Raw genomic sequence first — 15,969 nt, 5'->3', positions numbered from 1 at the left:
AAAAAAAAAGCACAAAACCAACCCAAAACAACACAAATATAAGAGCAAGGTACTTTTCAGTAATGTTCATGCTATTTATTTTGTAGTATTTCTGCACTGGCTATTGCACACATGATCAAATGTGTAAAAATGATTTCCAACAGTATGGCTTCTTTCTGCAGTTTACCAAAAGTGCAACTTCAAATTCACATTTGTGAAGTGCCCACAGAACTCACATGCTTGCTACATCTTCCTGCCCTGCTGCCTGCACTCAGGCTGCCTCCTGTTTTCTGCCAAAGCTGCTAGTTTGATCAATTTCAGATGGACAGCAATGTGCCACAGGAAGTACAGGTGGCTAGATCCCATTCTCCAGAAACCTTGTCAGCCTACATGAAATGCTGGTAATACGCAGAAGTACTTAAGTCCTCCAAATATGCATAAGCTTTCCTCCCATCAGGTTACAAAGACATGGCAGGCTTGGTAGCATGTGCCATCTTATTCTAAATGTCGCTCTGATAGTAATGCCTCCTATTTCTTTCTGCAGAAACTAGAACAGATGCAAAGAGTACAGTAGCACTGCTTGTAAGAGCAAATTCTCAGCTACAGAACGCTATTTTTCAATATATCCATCACTATTAGCTGTGTATTTTCACCAGCAATGAACAAGAGCTGCATGCTGTGCTCTAAAAATCTGCATGGCTGTCCAGAATGCAACTCAACTGTTTCATCACTGTCACCACTGCTGAAATGCACCACTCACTGCCTCACTGTGCTCACATCCACTGCTGGGTCTCCAGAAACGTTCCAAAGTGTTGACGAATGTCAATGGGTGCCATTTTTTCCTGCATGGAGGAATTCAATGACACACCTTTGCTATATATGCACTTCTGTTTCAAACACCATTTGTCAGACTGCTGACATATGTCATGCAGCAACAATACATAATGGGGTATCGGTGGGAAGGTTCAGCTTCTACTGCCATCCCACCAACACCCACCTCTGGTGTTGTGGGCCAACACTACAAACCAGGAGGCATTACTTTCAGAGCAGCCCTGCACAAACTCAGCTTTCTGTTCTGTCTTTCACCTGTTGCAAACTTTACTTCATCTGTTGATATTACGCATACAAATGATCACTGCAGAGACCACAGACAAGTTATCTTATGGTATACAGAGTCCCAGACAGAGAGAACCAAACTTGCGAGACGTTCCCTGTTCCATGCACAGCACAGGGATGGAGATCACCACTCTGCACCCAGGAATCAAAGCACAGAAAATCTCGGGGGAGGCTGCAAGATTGTGCAAAGCTCAGTAATGCAACAGATGAGGATCAAGACGAGCACTTTTTGAAATGTATTAGTTTTTGGAAAGCCTGTTTAAATTCTTCATTAAAAGCTGTATAAATGACGGGATTGATTAATGAATTTAAGTAACCTAACCACGTAAAAAAGTCCAACAGGATGGGATGAAACCAACATGCGTCCTGGCAGATAGGCAGGACGAGGGACATGACAAAGAACGGCAGCCAGCAGAAAATGAAAGCTCCTAGAATAATTCCTAAAGTTTTGGTGGCTTTCCGTTCTCTTGCAGCAGAAATTCTTTTCCTTTCCAGAATACTATCTGCAAGTTTTATTTGAACGTGATTGATAAATATTGGGGATCCACCAGAATGGGAATGCCCTTCGTGAAGGCTTGCGTTAATGGAGCAGAGGGAAGACCCAGCAGAGCCAGTTATCAGGTGTGCAGTAGTGAATCGTTTCCCATACAGTGAGGGTGGCTTCAGGATCCTGGATCGAGCTGCTACATAAATTCTACCGTATAATATTAGGAGGAGCACAGTCGGAATGTAGAAAGCTCCACAAGTGGAATAAATGGTGTAGGAAATCTGATCTGTGTTCACATTACACTTTGCGATTTCTTCATGAGCTTTCACTTGCCTCCAGAAAAACGGTGGCACAGAAATACTAATGGAGATCATCCAAACCACAGCGATCATGAGCATTGCTCGGCCAGCAGTCCGGCGTTTGGCATATTCCAAAGCATCTGTGATAGCCCAGTATCTGTCCAGCGCAATCACACAGAGGTGTAGGATTGAGGCTGTGCAGCACGTGATGTCTGATGATAACCAGATATCACACAGCACTTGGCCAAAGGCCCACGTGTGGGTGACAGTGTAAGCGATACTGATGGGCATCACAAGGACAGACACTAAAAGATCTGTTACTGCCAAGGAGCCAATGAGGTAATTTGCAGGTGTGTGGAGCTTTCTAGTAAAAAAAATCGTAATAACAACAAAAATGTTTGCAAGGATCGTTGCCAAAGTTATGACAGACAGGAGGACCGACAGGGATATCTTCAGTCCTAATAATGTCCTTTCATCCAAAGCCAGCGGTGGTTCAGTAAAATTTAATGACTTATTTGCTGAGCTCTGGAGAGAGAGCTCTGTCGTAAGGTTATACTGAGTCATCTTCTGTACTGATTTCAGTTTTCAATGTAATCTTTCCAGGATGATGAAGAAAGACGCTCACCTTTTTGCTGAATTACAACTTCTCATACTAGAACCCAACACTGAAGAAAAACCAACTTGTTGAAAACAGCAGCTGCATAAATCATTACTGGAAAGTGAGGGACTGAAATAGAAACATCTGGGCACGTAACCTATCCTGAAAAGTATTTTCACTTCCGCTCTAATATCTGAATGTCACACTTCTGGTATTTATAAAGATCTCTACTAGTAGAGTACCCAAGAGATAATACAATACTGCCTGGATTCCTGATGTAAGCCTGATTTCTGCCAGATTTGTAGATCAGGACCTGCTTCCAAACAGTGCAGAGCTCTGTTCTTGTTTATTCCTCCAGATCATTCTGGCTTTCTCTTCAACAACCACCCAGTCTTCAAATGCTGTATTGGGAACCAGTTCTCAATGCGTCGGTGCTGAAGCTCACAGGATGTTCCATGTACTGAGATGCTCCTGGTCATGCACACGGTGAATGACTGCAATGACTGGTGGTGCTTCCCTCGAAAGAGGAAGAGTAGGGCTGGCTAAGGGGATCTGCAAAAAGAAAGTGAATGCTTTAGCCCACAGTGGTAATAGAGGATTTGTGGAAGTTGAACTGTGATAGTATACAAACAACAGACTTGCTATACATTTCTTTAGATTTACTTTATGTAACCGAAATCTTTACAAACCTGAAGAGAACATCCTAGGGCAGATTTCCTTGAGATCTTTTGGTCAGACCCACCCACGAGTACCAGAACATCACTTACTTATGGCAGCCCATCCTTTTTTGACAAAGATCCCAAACGTAGGTCATGAACAGTTCTAAAGCACATCCCCAGGACTAACAACAGAGACACTGAACTTCACAAACATAACTCCCAGGCCAGCTTCCTCCCAACCACGGAGCTGAAATGCCTCTAACAGCAATAACTTGCACAGCTTTACAGGCTTTGACAAAGAACTGGGACTCATGTGGTGAGGAATCTGCAGAGCAAGAGCATCCATCCTACATGAAACACCAATGTGTCAAACAGCTTCTCTCAAGCTCCTAACACTGTGCACAGTGGTTTCTGGTTTTCTGTGATTGTTTTTTTTGTTGTTGTTTTGTTTTTTGTAAACATCCACCTTCTGTGATTGTAATAACAACAAAAATGTTTGCAAGGATCGTTGCCAAAGTTATGACAGACAGGAGGACCGACAGGTCCTAATAATGTCCTTTCATCCAAAGCCAGCGGTGGTTCAGTAAAATTTAATGACTTATTTGCTGAGCTCTGGAGAGAGAGCTCTGTCAAAAGGTTATACTGAGTCATCTTCTGTACTGATTTCAGTTTTCAATGTAATCTTTCCAGGATGATGAAGAAAGACGCTCACCTTTTTGCTGAATTACAACTTCTCTTTTGGTCAGACCCACCCACAAGTACCAGAACATCTCTAACTTACTTATGGCAGCCCATGCTTTCTTGACAGAGATCCCAAATGTAGGTCATGAACAGTTTTTTCAATAAGGGACCAAGAAGAGTCACATATTTCATAGTAAGCTATGACTCTCTTCAGCCAACCGTTCTTCTTAATGTCCATTTTTTGTGACAGAGCAAAGGTTTAATGCATGGGTGTCCAACCTGTTGGCTTGCCTGGGCTGCATATAGGTAGGCTGCTCTAAAAGTAATGCCTCCTATTTATTTCAGTGAAAAATACAACAGCAACACTGAGCTCAGTAAGTCTGTTTGATAAACCAAATTCTCATCTACAGAACACTATTTTTCATTACAGGGGTGACCCTCTGTTGTTGTCACCACTGCTGAAACTCATCACCCACCCCTCACTCTGCTCACATCCTCTGTTTGGTCTCCATAAACGTCCACAGGCATCAATGAACGTCAGTGCGTGCAACTTTTTCTGTATGTAGGAATTCAACAACACACCTTTGTTCCATGTGCACTTCCATGTCAGACACCATTCTGTCAGTGTCCCTTCTGCTGCCATCTGTCACACAGCAACAAAACATAACAGGATATTGGTGGGAAGGTTCAACCTCTACTGCTGTACCACCAACATCCAACTCTGACATCTCGGACCATAAAACAGGAGGCATTACTTTCAGAGCAGCCCTCATAAAATAGATAATATAGTTAATGTATATAATTAACAAAACTTATTTTAACTGTTATTATTAAAACATTAGAAAGAAAGAGAGCAACAGCACCATAAGACTAGTGGGATGTGTGACCTCGTAGCTGTAAAACCAGTGCGTCAGTGCCTGGTTTGATGGCAATGGCTGCAGCTATCAGCTCTCGTGGTGTTGTCAGAGAATTTTTTTAAGGAAATTTTACTCCTCCCGTGTTTCATCTTTAAAAACAGTTGTTCACAAATGTCATTGCCTTTTGGCAGTATGTACAAGAACGAGGTATGATTGTGAAGTGATGGATAATTTTCTGAACACAAGAATGGACATGGCAAACAAAGTCCAAGAAATCCGGTGATCTGACTCCAGCTGCAGCCAATACATTCAGCTCAACCCTGTGGCCCTTTTCTGACACTGTCCAAATTCTGATATGTCCTTTCTGAGACACAGGGACCTGAACCACAAAGTGTTGAAGATGTGGGTACAGCACAGATGAACATACAGCAGAACAGTCTTTCCTGTTCTCAATTTCTTTCCTAGCAATTCCCGAGAGTTGTTTTTTTTCCCCATCATCACGAACCACCAATCTGACACTTCCACTAAACAGTCCCAATTAATAAAATTGCAAAGGCACGAGTGATAACACCAGCACTTTTTTTCCTGTATGCTCACTTTTTGCACCTCTCTGTACTGAACTCCTTCTCCCACGCTTTACCTAACTGCAACTCTGCATAGTCAGTCCTTTCTTTTAATACTTGAAAAAGCTTTATCTCACCTCAGTCCTCACACTTTCCAGAGCACTGGTAGTCTGAGCTTTCCTTATTTACCTTCTTTAAGAATCTCTGGCCAAGAACCTTACCCAAAGTGTCTTGAGAAATCCAAGTAATTGTATCAATTGAACATCAACCAATCCACAACTTCATTCAATGGTTTTGTGAGGCAAACTTACCTTTACAAAAGCCATTTTCACTGTTCCCCAGAAGACAGAATTTACTGTACGTACAGTAATTGCACCATTTATGACATTTTCTGCAAAGCAGCCAAGTACAGACTTCAAGTTTATGAATACGCAGTTACCCATCAGGTCTCTTTGGAAACTACATCACAACAGCTGTCTTACAGTTTTAAGTATTTTAAATAGAGGCTCAACACCCTTCTTGATCCCGTTGTACCTCGGATCCTGAGTTGCATTGAGCTCTTTGGCTTACAGCTACCTGATTGTGAAGATTTGTTATTCATTTTGGCCAGAAATAAAGGTTCCATTTGAAAACTTACCCCGGATTCTCTTCATCGGACAGGGATGCTAAATGTCAATCTAGTTCCTCTGTGATAATTTTCCTTCATATTCTTGATTTCTTTTTCATTTCCTTATTACCATCCCTTTGATTCTCTGACTCAATAGCTCATTTCAGAGCTGTTGCTTTTAGAGCCTAAGAAATCTCTTTACCTGAACACCAGGCTGATCACACATCCCATACAGGAGAAAACCTAAATCAGAAATATGAGACAGAATGATTAGCAATATTTATTTTTGTTCCCTACTTAGAACTTTATCTTGGGTATTCACTGTGCTGACATGAAAACATATTCCCTATGTGATAAATTATCACCAGGGACTACAGACTTCTGCAAAACAATCAGTCAAAATATTTTTTCCCTAAGAAGCAGTGAAGTGCCACAGCAGGGTATAATGTGCAGAACTGGAAAATATTTTTGTAATATTCTAAATAAATAAACACTCACTGTGTAGTACCTAAACAGAAGCGTGATCCAGTTCAGTCAGTCACGAGCTCCTGGGCTCCACAGACAAAACTGACAGGCAGAGCCTTGGGGTACAAGCATGGTCAATCAAACAGGATGGCCATAAAACTCTGGTAAAACTCACAGCCCTGCTATTGCAAAGATGTATGCATTTGTTTAATAATATAACCTCATATGCTACAACTGAATGTTAAATTCACTGCACAGCTGAGAACATGCACGCATGTATCTTTAGGAATCAGGGATTCTAAATCTAGTTTTAGAAGCTCTTTTGAATGTAATTCCCTGTGATGCCTATTTTAGAGGCTTTGTGCTTAGTTTGTGTGAGCTGACAGTCAATACTGCTGATATAAAAAAAATGGTGATGGCATTACCATTAAAATTAACATATTGGTATGTAAAGAACATAAGTTATTATCAAGGTAAAATGAATGTCTTTCAATGATTTAAGTTACCTTTTATTCAACTAAGGGAAAATCCTGAATAGAGACAAATGAATTTCCTGTTGAAAAACAGAGAAAGAAAAAATTAGTTTTCTTAAACTACACACGTTGGATAAAAAGAAATCTAGAGCAATCACTAAATTAAACAATACAGTCAATGTCAAGGTCAAACAGGTAGCTACTTATTAAGGAAAAAAAGAACACAAATGCATTTACAAGAGCTGCACATCCTGGAATACTGTGAGCCCATGTGGCACATTCAGCTGAGAGCAACCTTCCAGTGGGACGTGTTGCTTACATAGGGCTTAAATGACCTCTGGAGCAGGAGAAGAGAAGCAGTGGGTAGAAACAGGAGTTGTTACCGTCTCTAGACAACATTCTTGTCTTCACTACGTGCAGTTTTACAGTCTGGGTAGCACATGAAGTTATGTTTGCAATGCTGAGTGCAGCATCCTCTGCTTTGGTCTCTACCAGGCAGGACTCAGTGTGTTTCCATTCACCACTCTCAAGATGGAAACCCTCTTGGATGAGGGTTCTTTGGTCACCCTCACGTGTCACTGGTGCCCTTGGCCATGGGATGTGAGTATTTTTTCAGTTCCAGGTGCCTGAAGGGAAGGTGGTATCACAACATACCATGGCAGTAGGTAGATCAGAGCTGCCCTCTGCAACTGCCTCTCTCCTTTACCAGGGCCATGACCTGTGATGACTGCATCCCTCATTCATCCACCTCCAAAAGCCCTGAACACTGCACAAGGAGGGACCTTTCACTCAGGTCCTTCATCCACACATTCAGTGGTTCCTAAGAAGATCCAGGAGGTGCGTAATAATGCTTTGGTATCCTGGAAAGATTTGAGGAATTCTTTTTAGTTCCTCCCCAGAGGAAAAAAAAAAATAATACTCAAACGGAGAGACAATTTTAGGCAGTGCACTGTTATTTAACTTAACAGGCAAAGAGTAAGCACAGCTCATGGGCTTGAAGGTGAAGAGAGCTACATATTCAGAGTGAAAAAACATTTTGGCTGTCGATGATAACCACTGTTATCATCAATAATGTTAATAATAGTGTTATCATAACCCGAGGTGCTTACCTAAAGCCAGACAGCTTTGTGAAGGCGCTTTGTGCTTCAGCTCTGTGCTTGAAGTAGGGAATGCAGCAGCAATGGGAAAGCAGCAAGGCAGGGCTGTGCTTCTGGTGAAGCTCCACGCTCAGCTCCAAGCAGCATGCTGGCAAACACGAGGTTAATGGCACTAAAAGATGATTGTGACAGAGTGCCATCGTGTGGCACCGCACACCCAGCACGGCGGATAGGGAAGATACGAAGATTTCAGTGCAACCAGAGTCACACATTCCTGTCTGTTCGGAGTCTGGCTGCCATTTCTAGAGAACAGGATGGTTTTTTGCTGAGAACAACCTCACGGTGCAGCCAACAACAGCTTCTGAGAATGCTCGGGGCAGAGAGAATGCTTTGGTGTGACCGTGCAGATCTGGGTTGGAGCGAGGCAAAAAGTGCATGAAAAAAGAGACTGAAATGGAAATACAGACTTTGCTCTTTCAATGAATGGAGCAGGGGAAGAAAAAAAAAAGAGGGAACAAGATGAAACATCTTTTAAGACGAAAAATGTTGAAAAATGTTTCCTTTGACTTCAGGCTGAACTCAGAGGAATCAGAGTTCATTCCTTCCCCCACAGCTGGGTAACAACACGGGGAATTGCAAAGGGATGGCTGAGAACAGAGCTACGCTTCAGGAGACGACAGAAAATCCATTTGCTCTTCCGTCTCTTCATATCTGGGTTTAGTTTTTCATGTAAATGTTTTCATGTAAAAGTTTTTCATGTAAATACCTTGCCAAAATAAACGAGGTGGGTTCAGTCACACTGAAACCCGGACAAGCAACGAAGACGCAGCGCAACCCAGCAGACAGCAGATGGCACTGCTAGCAATAACAGCACGCTTGAAAGAGGCATTCACAGGAGAAGTCAAAAGAAGGAGCAATTTCTGAGCCAGTTCTTGTAGATTTGGGACAACTGACTCCAGTCAATAGCATTTGAGTGCTCATAGAATGCCAGATCCCAACACCTGCTCAAGAAGCTGTAGGAATTGGACAGACTATAGATAATAGTTAAAGCAGGATGCAGCTTCTGGGAGAAAGCAATCCCACAATGTACTGCACAGAAAACTCAGCATCTGTGTAAAAGTTAAAGCTTGGTAACATCAGTAAAATGGGGTCTGACTGTATGGTTTGCATGCATCAGTGTGAAGGACTGAGCATGCTTCAAAAGTGACAATAACCCTAACTGGAATCCTGGCTCTGGATTAAACTGTCTGAAATGCATACAGGAAAGTGTAACATTTTGCAAAAGCTGTAGATGAGGGAGAATAAACCTGACAAGAAAATAGCAGGCATACGTACCTTGCACAATAAGTAGGATTAAGCAGCACTGCGTACTGGAATGGCTGCCAAATTGGCAGTGTAAAGAAAGAAGATGAACAAGTATGGGGAGGGATAGTTTAAGAGCAGCAATGTGAGTGCTGTCATTTGCTATCCAATGCACATGAGCTAGTGAACCATGTGAATGAGCAGTTTGCGCCTTGCAAAGAAAGCAATCTAGAATGGAATAAATACATTCATACGATGAGGAGCTGATTTCAACACTGGGTACAATAACAAAACTAAGAGCAAAACAAAGGCAACCTGCAAACGTGTCCCCGGGAGAGAGGAATGAGCACAATTGCAATTACTCATTTGTTTTCCACTCAAGCATGGACCACAAGCTTGAGTGGACCAGAGGAACCTGATCTGCTCCACATCAGGGACGTGTGTTAGCAGAATTAATGATTAAAACTTCTTTAGACACGGAGCTCAATCAACAGGAGCATAGTTTGCACCTGAATTTCTCAGGTGTTTAGGGAGCAGCACGCAGTGCTACTGGCTAGACTGGTTATTCTGATTATTCAGGATGCTTCTGAGATCTCAGGAGTACTTTGTTGGCATCAACACCAAATGACTTTATGTTATTTGCATACATTGCCATATCCTGCAAGCAGAAACCATAGCTACTTTGCACCTCCCTGACCTTTTTTTCTGCTCTAGGATGACTTCCTCAGTATTTCTTAATTCAGCATGCTGTTGCACAGGCACACAGTTTTTAATATTTCACTCAACTTTCAAGGAAATATCAACATTTTCTCTCTCTTGTCTATATACACACAAGCTATCCAACTCACTGCCACTACACCTTGCGACTCAGTGTGCCTTATGAGGGGGCTTTGGGCAACCTGATGTAGTGAGAGATGTCTCTGCCCATTACCAGGGTTGGAGTAAAGGCCCCTCCCAACCCAAACCACGTAATAATCACCATAATTGGTTCTGTAATAATCACAAAGAAAGGCTGGAAATTAGCAAGCAGTGATGCTGATAGATGCTATAGCACAGAAACATCCTCTACAGTACATCACCAAGAGCTTCTTTAGAGGAAGCAGGAGCCAGAACACTGAGAGCCTTACCTGAACTCCATCAGCCTTGCAGTGTCTGATCACAAACACGCACAATGCAAAACCTCCAATTAATAACTTTTTTCCTCAAATTTTCATTCCCATTATTACTCAACGTCATATAAGGAGTGGAATTGTGAGGGCTGATGAGATACGGTGTGAGATTAACTGTGACAAATGAGATTCACACCACTGAGCAGAGCACATCACAGACACCAGTCCATCACCTGACTTCTGTTAACTCATGGGAGAGAAGATCATATTGTTGCATACTAAGTCATGAACCCGATTTCTTTCCTGTAAGGGAATTTCAGACCATTATTCAGATGTAGGTGAGGGACTTCCAAGCACACTTGGGTAACCAAACCCCCCTATGAAGCCCAGCACATCAGTACATAGAGATGAGGCTGTGTGAGCCCATGCCCCAAAGGAGCCCACAGTTCTTCTCTTCACACCTGATGGGATTCAGCACCAGAGGTATCCTGAGCCAACATACTGAATTCCGTTTAGAAAAGGATGGTGTATCACTGTGACAGCATCCTTTAGATGATGTCTGGACTTTAGACTCTTCTGAAATACAGAATTTTCCCCAAGTATTTAATGGTACTCCATTCCCTTCACTTGCAAGTCTGCAAAACTTTGGTGTTCATTCAGTGGAAGCAATGGGAATTAGGCTAACACAGAGCACTCTGAAAAAGACAATGGCATCCACAGGAATCAGTGCCCAAGCACTGGCCCTTTGAAAATCAGCTGTAGTCTATAATGCTGGAAAGAGATATAAAGAAAGAAAAAACTCTTGCAAATTCCACCCAAACTGTCTGTGCTGTGCTCTGCGGAGCATCTGATGATGCTTTATTTAACTTGGTTTCAGTATGTGCAGCCATTCCCATGAGACTCCAACTCTGAGCATGGGGTCCACTGGGATTTTTCAAGCCATCCACACGCACTGAGTTTCACCTTTATGCTTCAGCCATTTTTCCTTGCCCGTCCTCTTTTCCAATCCCGTATCCTACAGCTTTACCTGTAGAAGCATCTGAAAGGCACTGGGTGATGTCCCACTATCTGCAGTCATGACTTAAAAACACAAGGTACAATCGTAAAAACATTCAGGTTGGAAAAGACCTCTAAGATCATCCAATCCAACCAACCAAGTACCACCAACATTGCCCACTACGTCCCTAGATATCTCATTCCCAAGATTCTTGAATGCCTGTAGGGACAGTGATTCTACCACCTCCCTGGGCAGCCTGTTTGATAACAGTAGAATGATGGTAGAGTTGATAAGCCTAACTATAAACAATTAATCAGAGCATCCTTGTGCCCCTTGCTCCTCACCTCCCCCCATATTGCCAATGCAGGGAATGAGGTGGCTTCAGAAAGCAGCACACCCACCATTCATGCAGCAATCCCCCACCTGGTAATTAAAGTCAAAAGGCACATTTGCAGAAGTATGGCCTTACACTTCCTGGAAGAAGCATTCATTCACCTTGTACCTCCTTACCCTCTGTGCTGGAGGCAATTCAGGAAGAAAATGGGATCAACATTTGGCTGAATGACCTCATCTGGAGCAGCCAGACATGCCAGAGAGCACTCAGAGCCTTACCAACACCATGCAGAACGTACTCTGCTGTGGTGGGAAGAAGAAGACACAGCAGTTGGCACTGCTTTCAGTAATGGCTTGGTTATCAAAGTGGATGGTGTGCTTCTTCCAGTGATATGAGCTGATTTTATCACACAGGAGTAAGGAGGTTAAATTTGAGTTAAGAAACAAGCAGCTGCCCTACTGCATGATGCAGAATAACCAGCTCCACACTGCAGGACCAAGAGGTACCATCAGCAGCATCAGCAATCTGACACCCCTTCCAAGTGGCAAAGACTTTGGCAGATGTGTAACTAGGAAAAGAACTTCACACAGATCTTATTTTGTCCATTTTGGACAAAGAGGAACCCTGTGTTCATTGAGCCCTGGGCACTGTGTCCCCAAGATGATATGGGCTACATAGAAAGAGGAAAGCAGTGAGAATTATCAGAAAAGTGGACCTATGAGAATAAACTCAATTAGCAGGGATGTCTGGGCCAGAAAGGACACAGCTGAAGGAAATGTTCAACAGTCTTTACGTGCACAAAAGCCTGCTAGAGAGCATAAGGAAAAGCCCATTCCCCAAGGCTATGGCTGCTCTAGTGAAGGGAGAGGCACGTAACTGCTGCTGGGGAAACCTGGCAGAACAGCAAAGCTCTTAAAGGAGTTGTTGGGAGACACCATAAAAACTTTCCATGACAGAGATGTTAAGGACAAATTAAACCATCATGAATTTCCAAGCAATCCAGCACTGGGGAAGCAAAGTGAATTGGAAAGCACGTTTTCCCTGAGTACAACAGTAAAAAATAGCAATCCAAGACAGTGCTAGTGCTACAGAACGTTACCACTCAGATCTGGAGCTGGCTCAGGACTCAGCTCTGTGGTACTGCGGTGTTCCAGAGAAATTAAGATAACTGTTATTGTCTTCAAGCACTGGTGAGGAATGCCACAACTGTTTATTACAACTGTCACTGGGAAACCAGGGCTCCCAGTCCCCACCACTTCAGAGCATGACCAGGAGGAAGGAACACTTCCATGGCTTTGTAGGATGACTACCAAAACATCCTCTATCTTGATAGACTGCTTCTGCACCAACAACAGCAGCTTTTTTCACGTCCACTAATTCTCAACCCTCACCTCTCACTGCATGGTGATCTTCATTATGCTGCCTTATTATTCAGTCTCTACCATACAGACACAACATCCCCGAATATTCAGTGTTTGCTCCTTTTATTCCTCAACATCTGTAAGGCACTATGAAGCAGCATTCCCACGTATGACCAGCTTAGTGCTCTTCAGACACAGAAACACTCCATATTACGGTATTTATGGCAACAATGATAATTATTTTTCCCCTGATTTAGAATGAACTCCCTGAGCTCTCTGATTTACAACGAGCTCAGAGGTGGTAAAGGTGGTAAATTCTCCTCCATGCTCCTGGAGGTGATGTGCAGGACGGGAGCTGGCAGGACAGACAGGAGCATCTCAGACATCATGCACTGCAGCCCTGGGGAATCACAGAATGTGGGTTCTGATCTGCACTCTGAAGGATGTCTCTCCTGACATGCAGAGCCAAATGCACTGCCCATGCCATCTTCCCTCAAAAAGCAGAGTAAAGACCAACCATTTTTTTATGGTAACTTTTTACATCAGGATGGCTGCACAGAGCTGTATGGAGGACAACTTCTGCAATAAAAATGGCTCCAGGACAACTGTGCCTTCTTGCAGCGTACAGACCAGAATGGCATCCTTGCCACTGACTTTTGTTCCCTGCCATCATGCTCACTGTGTAAGACAAGCAGCCAGACCCAGCACATCTTCCTGCATTTTGACGTGCTTCATTTAAAAATACACTTTACAGAACCCTAAGAAAGCTGCAAACCAGCATCGTTCACAGCACAGCAGGCTGGATTTTTCCATTTTCTGATTCTCAGACGTTTATTCACAGATGCCTGCATTACATGGGCTCTATTTCTACCTCCTTGGAGCCTATCAAATGTGTGACACAGGGAGTGACCATTGGCTGCAAAGAAGACACAACGATCTGCAACACAACAATTTCAGGAAAAATGAAAGAGCGATGTCTCTGGGAGGACACTGTTCTGAAACCATAAGGATCTGGGAAAAAAACAAATGTTAGGGTCAATACGAAAAACAGACTGGCTGTTTGATATTTGTTCATTTCAATATTTAAGAAGAACACAATGCACAACCGAAATCCTTCGTTATCACGTCATCTTACTTTGGGGCAAACACACACACACACAAAAAAAAAACCAAAAGCAGATCTGTCCTGAGAAACCTCTGTCTCAGCCTGCAATGATCCGCTTCACAACCCACTGACACCAGCACAACAGTGCAGAAGTTACAACTGCTGGCAGAGGTACCCTCCTACAGCCTCTGGGAAGCTTTATGCACAAAGTTTCCTCCCCTGGGGTTCATGTCAGGCTCACAGCTGTGGTCTCTCAGAGGAAACTCAAATCTCCTTGAAGGCCTTGGCTTGAAAGTCTCATGCCTACTGCATACTGGAAAAATCAGGGCCACCTCATGAGCTGCAGACCTCATCCTTGGCTGTTCTGTAATTCCGCAGACGCTCCTGCTCTTTGTGGTAGTACCAAAACCCATCCATGAAACTGGTCTCCCATCTATTATTTGCTGCAACTTGCACTGTCACCATATTCCACGTGGGCTCCACAAAACAGCTTTCATCTGGAACACCCCAACTCACATCTGTGCAGGTACAGGCACCGAGCACCTGAATAGTGGTGATTTTTGGCCACACTGCACCTGAGGCAGAGGCCGGGCAGCTGGGTCACTGGGGAACAGACTAGGAAGGGGAGCGACAAGGCTGGGAGCACTGCAGTGTGACAGATAGCCGAGATGTGGCCATCCAAAGCCCTCTCAGATCAATTAACACCAAAATTACGCTTTCAAAGTGGTTTAATCCATTTATAAATATCCCCCTACAGCTGGGGGGAGGAAATCCCCAATAACTCTTCAACAGGGATCAGTGCTCTTCAGCATCTTTACCAATAACATCGATGATGGGACTGAGTGCACCCTCAGCACTTAGCTGATGGCACTGAGCTGAGCAGTGCAGTTGGTACAATAGAAGGAAGGGATGTCAGGATTGAGAGCTGGGTCCACGTAAACCTGATGAGGTTCAACAAGGCCATGCAAGGTGCTGCACCTGGGCCAGGGCGATCCCAGGTATGTGTGGGAGAAGAACTGCATGAAAGCAACCATGCAGAGAAGGCTTTGGAGGGGTCTGGTGGAGAAAAACTGGACACGAGCAGCAGTGTGCACTTGCAGACAATCTGCAACTGTACCAACAGTACCTTGGGCTGTCTCAGCAGAGAGGTGGCACTGGGCAGGCGGGTTTGTCCCCTTTGCTCTGCCCTCATGAGGTCCCACCTGCAGTACTGCATCCAAACCTGGGACCCCTAACACAGGAAAGATATGGAGCTGTCGGCACAGACCCAGAAGAGGCCATAAGGATGCTCAGAGGGCTGAAGCTCCTCTGTTGTGGAAAAAGGCTGAGGGAGCTGGAGGTGTTCAGCCTGGAGAAGAGAAGCTCTGGGAGACCTCACTGTGGCCTTCCAGTACTTGAAGGAAGGAGGGAGAGTGACATTTTACACAGGCAAAGAGCGACCTAACAAGGGGGAATGGATTTAAACTAAAAGAAGGGAGATTTAGGTTAGACATCAGGGAGAAATTCTTCACTTAGAGTGCAGAGAGGTGCTGGCACTGCCTCCCAGAGCTGCGGGAGCCCCATCCCTGGAGGTGCCCGAGCCCACAGATGGGACCTGGGCAGCCCGACCTGGTGGGGGACCCAGCCCATGGCAGGGTGAGTGCTGGGAGGTCCCACGCTCCCCTCCAACTGAAGCCATTCTATAATTAAAACTCCAACCCGCCCTCGAGAGCGGTGCATCCCCTACCCCTACGGGATAAACTGCGCTCCCGTCCACGTCCGGCGCTCCTCACCCCTCACCGCCCGCCTCCTCCGCCAGCTCCCGTCCTGCCCCAAACCCCTCCACCCTCCCGCGTCCCCTCCAGCAGCGCGATGCGCCCCGGACCCCCGAGCCGCGGCCG

General features: G+C 44.3%; 1 protein-coding gene and 1 long non-coding RNA gene across 2 annotated transcripts; both read right to left on the bottom strand.

Moving 5' to 3' along the window:
• Positions 1–1,257: 1,257 nt before the first annotated feature.
• HTR1D (5-hydroxytryptamine receptor 1D) lies at positions 1,258–2,445 on the bottom strand. The gene has a single exon (XM_019622781.2). It carries the CDS (start codon positions 2,443–2,445, stop codon positions 1,309–1,311), a length of 1,137 nt encoding a protein of 378 aa, XP_019478326.1. The 3' UTR covers positions 1,258–1,308.
• A 500-nt stretch (positions 2,446–2,945) lies between these two features.
• LOC116217428 lies at positions 2,946–8,624 on the bottom strand. Its single transcript, XR_004161963.1, has 4 exons — positions 7,894–8,624; positions 6,818–6,864; positions 6,049–6,089; positions 2,946–3,031 (listed from the first exon to the last, which is right to left on the bottom strand). It is a non-coding gene; the product is annotated as an uncharacterized LOC116217428 (long non-coding RNA).
• Positions 8,625–15,969: the final 7,345 nt, after the last annotated feature.

The sequence above is a fragment of the Meleagris gallopavo genome, chromosome 25, assembly GCF_000146605.3.
Source record: "Meleagris gallopavo isolate NT-WF06-2002-E0010 breed Aviagen turkey brand Nicholas breeding stock chromosome 25, Turkey_5.1, whole genome shotgun sequence".
Lineage (NCBI taxonomy): Eukaryota > Metazoa > Chordata > Aves > Galliformes > Phasianidae > Meleagris > Meleagris gallopavo.
This window is presented reverse-complemented; position numbering and strand designations above follow the sequence as displayed.

Coding starts and splice junctions, on each gene's coding strand:
- HTR1D (XM_019622781.2), bottom strand. CDS start 2,445: ATGACTCAGTATAACCTTACGACAGAGCTCTCTCTCCAGAGCTCAGCA.